Genomic DNA, 9,947 nt, shown 5'->3' on the forward strand with positions numbered 1-9,947 from the left:
AATTCTGTCAGGGCATCCAGTAGACCCTTGAGAGTATGTTTTTGACTCCCCAAATTGAGATCTGACTCTTGGGTTTGAAGGGACATGTCTATTTGACATATGTTTTGACCCTTCAGATTTCTCAGAAATAGTGATTTGACTTCTGAAATTGCTAAAAGTCAAGGGTCAACTGGATGCCCTGTTCTGTTCCGTTTTAAAACATGCAAAAAGAAAATGTTTGTACCATTTTAAATGCTTTATTCATAAGTAATTCTCCCCACTTGCTGTTGGTGACATGAGAAAGAACTCCATACAAAAATGCCTCGAAGTAAACATAATCACATACATGTACAGTGGACTTCAATCAAAACAGAAGTCTGGAAATACTGAAACATTATGTTATTATGAATGAAGTGACAAGTTTTTTTTTCTGGAAAAAAGATACTTGAGGATAAGAATGTCAACTGAGCTGCATGAATGAATGAATGAAACAAACATCATTTTTCACAAAACATGAAATATTTCAATTTCTAAAGATATCATCTATCGCCATCCGATACAAAACATTTGGAAAAATTAAATGAACATAATATTTCACATCCTGTGAATATCATAACACAACTACAATTCTAATGATTATATTATATGATATAACCGTTAATATGGATCAGAATGATGTTAAGAACGGTTTAGTTTCCCTTTCAGGGCTATTGTTGGTGTTTTTATATATACAAACTTACTGAATTGTACACACAATACATTCATTAACACTCATCTTAAGAATTGTCCTATTGCAATTAGGTAATTTCCCTGCAGTATGGCGACCATCCAGTGAATATTTAATGTCCGTGTGAATTGCATTGACTTCTCTCGAAGCAGAGTTCAACTACACGATTAATCACACAATTTCATTAAATGTCCTAATGTTTGATTGGTCAGCAGCGTATTGCTGTACCAACAGTCATGAATGTCCCAAATGTGCCACCACCTTGTAACATTGTCTTTCCAACAGTCTGCACCAACTCTCGTCCCCGTAAACCGTATCTGTAAAACAACACAGGAATAGTCAAACCTTTGTAGATTTGTCCAGAAAAATAAATTAATTGCAGTTTAATTACCGGTAGTAAACACATTGCTGGACAGGTGATAGTATAAATCTGAAGCCTCATGATTATGAATTTTGTTTAATGTAATTATAAAAATGGAATAAACATAACTTAAAGTTAATAAATAGAGGTTACACAACGAGTGGTTGTTGGATATGGAATTTATTTCACACGAGTAAGTTATTTTTTAAAAGTTACAAAAGACACGAGCTTTAGCGAGTGTTTTTTGCAACTTTTAAAAAATAACTTACGAGTGTGAAATAAATTCCATATCCAACAATTTCGAGTCGTGTGACCTGTTTCTACCACAATAATATCGGCTTGAATCAAAGGGAAATGTGGCCAAGTATTATTTCGCGTATGCAAATAAAGTGTACCGGTGACGTCCGGGACCCGGTGATGTGACGTCATTAGATTATTGATGACGTCAATAACAATTGCAGATTGGGTCAAAGTTCACCGTGTTAGCCAATCGAAATGCGTACAGAGTTTATACCACGTGTGGTATAAACAGATTGTTAATCAACAGCTGTAATGATTAACCGATGGTCTGAGAGTTGAATAACACAGGGTATTGTGGTAGAAAAACTCTTATTTCATTTCATTAATATATTCACATTTTTTTAACTTGGCTTCTTGAACAAGTTTTCTACAACTCTGTCTTCCGGAAACATTTTTCATATTTATTCTGCAAAAGGCATTGGTGGGCTTATTACCAGGTAAATACAATATATATGGGAATGAATCCAAGCTTAAGTGTACTATCACAATTTCTGATAATCTTTTATTTAAGTTATAATTCAACAGTTACTGTACTCCGGGGAACTTGAAGAGTCAGATATTTGGATAATTTTAGAGCACCAAGCTAAGTTTCAAAACAATAGTGGTAAAATTGTATGGTAGAAGTTTATACATTTCAAAATATCCTAAGTTGATAATACAGTATTTTCATTTCATTTTGGACAAGTTCAACATTGATTTTTTTTAGATCAAAACAGATGTTTTAGGTCTGAGTTCTTACCTTAAAGCTGAGAATCCCCCAAATATAATTCCGCTGGCCATTCCAACACTAAAGCCCATCATGAATCCAATCTTCATCTTGTCAAAGCAGGACGGACCGCTTTGGCCATACCCTATGTTTCCAACCGGCATTTCTAAACCAGAGAAATCAGTTTATATAATCTACTATAACTGAAAATCACATGAAAATTTCACCTCTACCAGCTTTAATCTTGTATCAGAATGCAATTTGTAGTTTGTTAAATTTCTGATTAGTTCCCAATGTGAGGGCACTAGAATCATCTTTGTCTGTTTTAACTGTAAATGTCTGTATGAATTTATTATGGATTTATATAATTATATAAGGCACCAATGATTTGAATTTCAACTATAAATTGATTCATAATTATTGATTCATGAACAATTCTGAATAAAGTTTAATTTTAAAATTAGCATGAATTTACGGTAAAATCTTGGTTTATTTAAATTTAGAAACTTGATGTTACTCAACCTTATAAGTATTGCATCAATTTTTGGTACTTTTTCCATGCTTAAATCAATTCTATTTTTGCTGTATATGATGTTTCTTGCAAAATAAATCCAATTTTAACAAAAGAAATTTAAAAGTCAAGTTATAAATGAGTTTTGGTAGTTTTAAGAACAAAGCTATACCCCAATTGGCATATAGTAGGCAAGTTGGTTTTCTCCTACCTGGTGATGAAACACTTCATCAAGATTTCTAATCTTATTGTTATTATTGGATTAAAATAATCACCGGTTGACATGAAATGTCTTATCACTAAATTTATGACTCATTTGATTTTATTATTATTGTTTGGTAAACCCTTTTACTATTAGGTCATGAAATTTATTTGTTGACAGTGTATATTTAATATTTTCAACTAACACGATGTTCTAACAAAGCCAAGTTGCTAATTAAATATTTTCACAGAAGTAAAAGGTAAACAGAGCACGTACATCCACCATCTCATAAGCGAACACATCATGTGTTACTGCGTACGTGATGCGATAGATCCGTCGAAACAGGTGACGACTCAAAATAAAATGAAAAGTCCAGGTCACCGGCTGCTTATAACAAAGTTATATTTCTCTATATTTTCATAGTCAGGTGATGAAGTGGGATTTTAAATACACAGACACTTCTAATTTCGTCAGCCGTTGATACTTCAGTCGACATTTTATGATTGAAACTCACGACCTTGCAGTTGAGCATGGTTGAACTTGATGGCCAAGGCATGGTAATTTCAGATTCAATCCTTGTTGGATGATATAAATAAGTATAAGCATTGAAAATATCAATACTGATCAGTATTAAGCCAATCTCATAAACTATTGTTAGTTAATAAATATTTGGTTTTAGTATACAAACGTCGTATTACCTGCAGTCTGAGAAATCAGTCGGGCACTAAGGCAAGTCCAGACCGGAAGTGTTTTTTCCCTAACACACTTCCGGTTACTAAAAGTAATATTTTGCCACGTATATTGGTACATACAAGTGGAGAAGTGAATTGGACCTTTAAAAAGCAAACCACATTGTGATTGTGATTACAATTGCTAAATACAATTCATATGGTTGTATGCAATTGAATTGTAACACTATAACCTGCGGATTTGCTGACTTACAATACTGGCAATTATATTCTCCCTGATCTTGGCATGGCTAAGTGGTCTAGGGGTATGATTCGCGCTTCGGGTGCGCGAGGTCCCGGGTTCGAATCCCGGCTTAGCCCAACTTTTGTAAATTTTTTTACTTGAAAATATTTTCTTTGTTACAGATCAAATGATGTTCCAGTACTTTGTGAAAGTAGTCCCAACAACATATGTTAAAACTACAGGAAAGGTAAAGATCCATGATATTACTTCCCAAGACAAAATAATTATGAAAGGTGGTTTTCTAAAAACAACCCAGTCTGTTTTTGACACAAACGTAAGTTTGAGTCTATGTCAGCGCTTTTGAGGTGTAGCTGACAAAATCTACGATGCCCTCTGGCGGATACTGCCTTGGCCAATCTAACCGTTGCTTTACAGTAACTCCGTAATGCTATGCAGTAAATATTTGTAAATATCGTAAATATTCACGATAAAAAATGACATATAGTAAAGTTCAGCTATAAAAAAATTACCTTTTGTTTTGTTGACACAAACGTAGACACAAACGTAAGTTTGAGTCTATGTCAGCGCTTTTGAGGGCTCTGGCGGATACTGCTGTTGGCGAATCTAAACGTTGCTTTACAGTAACTCCGTAATGTTATGCAGTAAATATTTGTTTAACTTCACGATAAAAAATGACATACAGTGAAGTTCAGCTATTAAAAAAAATCACCTTTTGTTTTGTTGTATTTTAGAAGCTGACAGGACAGTGTGGTTTTTTGGCATTTTCGTTCGCTCTGACACAACTTCCACTGCCACTTCACAATCATATTCTATCGCAAAAAAAAATAGTCCCGTGACTTACGGAGTCAAATGCAACACTGCAGTTTCGTTAGATGTATGACAAAACAACAGAACCTCACAAATAGATAGTTTTCAAAGTATTTAATTTAAGTATGTTCTGTCGATGATACGTAAGAATATTTTTTCCGCGTTGAACGCATTAGATTTCACGCGGAATGATACAATCGACTTTTCGCTGGCGCCATATTGCTGCTTATCAGCTGTGACCCGGAAGAAAAATCTACTAACATCACGCTGAATTTTCATCATCGACATCTATGTGTTTTTTTCTTTGGTGGCATGTTACTGAATGGGTTATAATATTGATAAAGTTTCGTCGGAATATCGTTGTTATTTTGTACATTGAAAAATCACTCATCCAGCATCCGATTTTGTCCGCCATCTTTCAGTAATGTAAACAATAATAAAAGAAAGAGTAGTGATCAAACCCAACTTTGAATGTCATTTTCTCACTGAAATATTAACTTGCATGTGATTGATGTAGTCTGCAGATGGTTAGATTATATAGATGTTTTTTTACGAAAGAAAAAAAGTTGTCTATTCATCATGACAATATCACAACAACGGCAGTCGAGTACCATACGCATGTTTGCAAATAAAAAGTTAAATAAATTCTCACTGAATAGGGTTTCGAAATGTCAAATGGACTTGTGAATATTAATATTGACTTCGGATCTATTGATTATATCCTACGTAATGCACATAAGTTTTTCGTTTACAGAACGCGTACCGCATTAACGTGGCTGTCTGCATGCAGATGTAGACGTCACTGAAAATTTCATCTCTAATTATAGCGACTGATTCTTTTTTTCTAATATTCGTGATGGTTTAAAAAAAATAGAAAATGATCTATCATTATCATTTGAAATATTACATAACAGTCGAAGCATATTATAAAAAAGAAAGGGGTCTACGATGTACATCTACATAGACCTTTATTATGTTTGGTGGAGTTTTGAACGCTTCAGGGACGGTTAAAGGGCAGTAACTCTTTAGAAAACACCATTTTTCATGGAAATGTACTGATTGCTAAATTTAACCAGAGATATTTAAAGGCAGTGGAAATGTTATATTCCTACATCTGCGGTTTTTTCTGTCTTAAATCATTTCAGCTTCTGAATTAAATTAACCTTTAAACTAATGCACAGTAAAGTATTGATAAATCAATGCAAATAATTTATTATAACTTAGATTTATTATTATTATTTAATCTTTTTTTCTTTACAACACTAGTACATATTATTTGAGAAGAACAGCAAAAATTACTAAGTTCATTATTCTTCTAAACAACAAAAATTTGTAAAACTTTTTTGTGTTGTGCATATATCCTATTGTGAAATAACTTGGCATGACTAAAGATAATAGTATTGTCTTGATGGCTGTTACATACTATATCATAGGTTGAGTTAAATAATTATTTTCTTGTCAATTATGGTCAATGGTGAAAACACATTTTTTCATTTAAATTGTTAAGTCGGTTTAATGTTCAAATTCAGATTAATTTAATTAAAGCAACTCTTAATAATGTATATATGTGTTAACTTTTCTGACAAAGTCTTCAAGTAACCTGATTATATTTGACAGAGAATCAAAATAAGTAATTTTGTTGTTAAGAATAGTGGGCTTAGCCATTTACAACTGTTTAGATTCTACTTAATAAGGTTTGATTTTTAACATTTTGGCAAATTTATCTTATCAATATCCAATTTAGTTTTAAAGATAAGCAGTACTTCCATTTTTATGAAAATAAAAATTACTTCAGTGTTCTAATAATTTAAACACATGAACAATTGAAAGAAATACATTTGTATGAAAAGCATTCATAATGGACTTTGAAGAATGCTACTACATGTACAGTTCATCCAGTTTGGGCATTCGAACTACATTTTCATCTGACAGATGCTGCAGATTAAAAAAAACCTCTGATTTTGAAATCGATGATATCAATACATATAGCTACATTCACATCTCACTAACATTAATTAACATGATATATATACCATACATACATATATATATGTATCATGCAGTTACAGTTATGTATATGGTACATATACTATTGCGGAGAATATTTGATGCAGCAATGTACATAAGTGAAAAACAAAATTCCACTTCAAATTGATTTGAACTGTACATGTGAATGAATGTGTTTTTGTTGTATAGATTATTTGTAGCTACACAGTATGGAGTGTAAACATATAACGTAGAGTGCTATATGAAAATCATGTTCACTCTAATGAGCGATTGAGAAACTGTCTCAAGTCTGAGCTGATATGAGCATGTAATTCTAAGTTTTGAATATAGTGCTTAGTTTAATGTGCCCGTCGTGATGGTATACCCTGCCCTGTCTACATCCGCATTCTACGCCTCCAGAGTCTGTTTATCAGACCCCGGTGTTTTTAACCCACCATCATCAGATGGTGGGCTATTCAAATCGCCCTGCGTCAGTGGTCCGTCCGTCCCTCCATCCGTAAACAATTCTTGTTATCGTTATTTCTCAAAGTACTGAAGGGATCTTCTAAAATTTCATAGGTTTCTCTTGGTTTCTAGTTATGCATATTGCATTTTGAGACCAATCGGAAAACAATAAGGCCGATAGGCAGCCATCTTGGATTTTGTCAATTGAAGTTTGTTATCACTATTTCTCAGAAAGTGTTGACGGGATCTTTTTCAAATTTCATAAGTAGGTTCCCCTCGGTGCCTAGTTATGCATATTGCGTTTTGAGACCAATCGGAAAACAATATGGCCAACAGGCAGCCATCTTAGGTTTTGACAATTGAAGTTTGTTATTGCTATTTCTCAGAAAGCACTGAATTGATCTTTCTCAAATTTCATATGTAGGTTCCTCTTGGTGCTTACATTAGTTATGCATATTGCATTTTGAGACCAATCGGAAAACAATATGGCCGACAGGCAGCCATCTTGGATTTGGACAATTGAAGTTTGTTATCACTATTTCTCAGAAAGTGCTGAAGGGATCTTTCTCAAATTTTATATGTAGGTTCCCCTCGGTGCCTAGTTATGGATATTGCATTTTGAGACTAATCGGAAAACAACATGGCCGACAGGCAGCCATATTGTATTTTGACAATTGAAGTTTGTTATCGCTATTTTACAGAAGGTACTGAAGGGATAGAACAATCTGCCACAAAATATCATTCATAACCTTGACATAACATCATTCAAACCAGGGCTCACACACACGATAAAATCCTAAAACAATCACACAAGAGTTTTTAACCTGAGCTCTCTCTTATCTAAAAGCTGGTAGCTAGATGGGGCGCTACATCAAATGTATAAATATTTTTTCAAATGCTAATGATAATGATAATTTGTGAAGCGCTTATAGGCATGGGATCCTCAAAAGTTTGAAAAGAAAGGCCTCATTAATTTTACAGGTAATCTAGGACCTTCATATTACATCTACAACTACGTATACATTAACCCATTGAAGATGTCAAATAAGATTACCCGAGTACCTATTCTGACAATTAGCTGCCAAGACGCACTTGCAATCAAAAGTAGATATGAATTTCTTTTCTTGCCAATATTTTGTCCTAGTCCTAATCAGGTATTGGTGATGTTCCATACAAAGTTGACCATGTCCCCACTAAACAAAAGCAGTTAAAATAATTTGTTTTCGTTTGTGTCTTCAGTACTTTCAGTACTTTGATTTTCTTCAAACTTTGCAGTATTTTAGAGTACACTAAAACATACCTGAATATATCATTCCATTTTCACTCGTGAAATGTAAAAGATTCATAGGGCCTGTATTCACTTTTTAATGCTAAATATCTTTAAGTGCCACAAAGATACACTTTGTCTACATTTTGAGACATATTTTTCTGTCAGATTTGTTGAACTTGAAGGCATTTTCATTTTCACATCAATAATAATCACTTTGAAATGATAACTTTAAGCACATGTTAACTTTGGGTATTTTTCAATCAATTGAATCTTAATTATGACGTTTATGTCATCAAATCATCATGGCATAACCTTTGTTCACTGTTTAAAACCATTTCAAAAAAAAGTTTATATGTGTATCCTCTACTCACACAAGTAATTTCATGAAAATCAAATTAAGGAAAATACTTTTCTGGCATTATGAACGGGTGTGTTGTAACATAACTGACATCAAACATTGAAATGTTGACCCTGATCCAACATCAGCGATACTTCTGCCATAAAATAATAGTTCTGCATAAAATGTGTTACTGCAGTACTGTTCTGTACAGTTTGATTTGTTTATTTCAATATAAACCTATCTATTTATGTACTATAAAAATGCATAATAACCACTCGATGTTCAATCAACTGGGTCCTTTTCAAATGTGTTACTGAAAACAATGAGTCCCATAATGATGAATTAAAGTAGTTTCAGAACTCTATGAGTACAGGACTTGTAGAGTTATCATTGTAAGCAATAATTGCAAAATTTATTACAGAACAACTTAGACAGAATCATATTTTTAGATAGTATCTATTTCGTTTCCTTATTCAGACATTATATACCAACCAGTATTCTGTGACAAAACATTCCAAGGTGGTAGGAGCAAGCACAGGGGAATCTGGTCTTCCTGGTGTATTTGTCATGTATGAGTTATCTCCCATGATGGTTAAATATACAGAAAAACATCGGTAAGTAAATACATTTGTACATGTATACTTTGGTGTTGAACTTTATTTATCGTAGTACAGTAGAGTTAAGTTATTTTGTCTGTCCTTCAGATGAAGGAAGTCATGTTGTATTAGTACAATTTGTACTGGGTTTTCTCATATTCCCGATTTGTATGTACCCTGTATTTTTGTACTTCTGGTGGGAGTATTAGGTTACTCATTTGGCTATCCGTTAATATATGTTTTCTTTGCATCATTTTAAAATATTTTTATTTCTACATTAATTTTTTATATTTTTTTTTTGCATTTTTTTTATAAAAGAATGTATGGTATGTCATTTAAGCGTAAGGTAAAAAGTAGGATAGCCATACACATATTGTCCCATCATACAGAGTATTCTTTGTTTTTATCAGTGATGGCATCACACTTTGAGCTTGTGGCTCCATTCAAATGAAAGAACCTATTTCAGACTATCGGTTTACAAACATGGATTATAAATAAATGTGGTATAATCAAATTTTACTCCAATTTTGTCGCCATTTCAGATCATTCATGCACTTCCTGACTGGAGTTTGTGCCATTGTAGGAGGCGTATTTACTGGTATGTATATTCTAAAAATCTACATGATACTGTTTAAGTTTGGTACATTGTATATATACTAATGGCCCGCCATAAAATGGGAGCGGGATATACTGTTACCCATGTCCATCGTGTCGCGTCCTGATGTCATGTAACTAGCTAATCCCAGGAATTGTAGTGACCTCCC

The 9,947-nt window shown here is 33.3% G+C and overlaps 2 protein-coding genes and 1 non-coding gene across 3 annotated transcripts; 2 read left to right on the forward strand and 1 right to left on the reverse strand.

Moving 5' to 3' along the window:
* Positions 1-216: 216 nt before the first annotated feature.
* Positions 217-3,607, reverse strand: LOC117321031 (reactive oxygen species modulator 1-like). Its single transcript, XM_033875511.1, has 3 exons — positions 3,485-3,607; positions 2,107-2,239; positions 217-1,023 (listed from the first exon to the last, which is right to left on the reverse strand). Exons 1-3 carry the CDS (start codon positions 3,594-3,596, stop codon positions 915-917), a joined length of 354 nt encoding a protein of 117 aa, XP_033731402.1. The 5' UTR covers positions 3,597-3,607; the 3' UTR covers positions 217-914.
* LOC117321030 (endoplasmic reticulum-Golgi intermediate compartment protein 3-like) lies at positions 3,607-9,781 on the forward strand (the record flags this gene model as incomplete). The annotated part of the gene is made up of 3 exons (XM_033875510.1): positions 3,607-3,945; positions 9,065-9,201; positions 9,726-9,781. Coding segments are annotated over exons 1-3 (253 nt in total), but the record flags the coding sequence as incomplete, so codon positions are not given.
* Trnap-cgg lies at positions 3,764-3,835 on the forward strand. The gene has a single exon. It is a non-coding gene; the product is annotated as a tRNA-Pro (tRNA).
* Positions 9,782-9,947: the final 166 nt, after the last annotated feature.

Source organism: Pecten maximus, unplaced genomic scaffold (assembly GCF_902652985.1).
Source record: "Pecten maximus unplaced genomic scaffold, xPecMax1.1, whole genome shotgun sequence".
Taxonomy (NCBI): domain Eukaryota; kingdom Metazoa; phylum Mollusca; class Bivalvia; order Pectinida; family Pectinidae; genus Pecten; species Pecten maximus.

Coding starts and splice junctions, on each gene's coding strand:
- LOC117321031 (XM_033875511.1), bottom strand. CDS start 3,596: ATGTACCAATATACGTGGCAAAATATTACTTTTAGTAACCGGAAGTGT. Junction 2,240..3,484: donor ACTGATTTCTCAGACTGCAG/GTAATACGACGT, acceptor TCTCTGGTTTAG/AAATGCCGGTTGGAAACATA. Junction 1,024..2,106: donor GGGGGATTCTCAGCTTTAAG/GTAAGAACTCAG, acceptor GTTGTTTTACAG/ATACGGTTTACGGGGACGAG.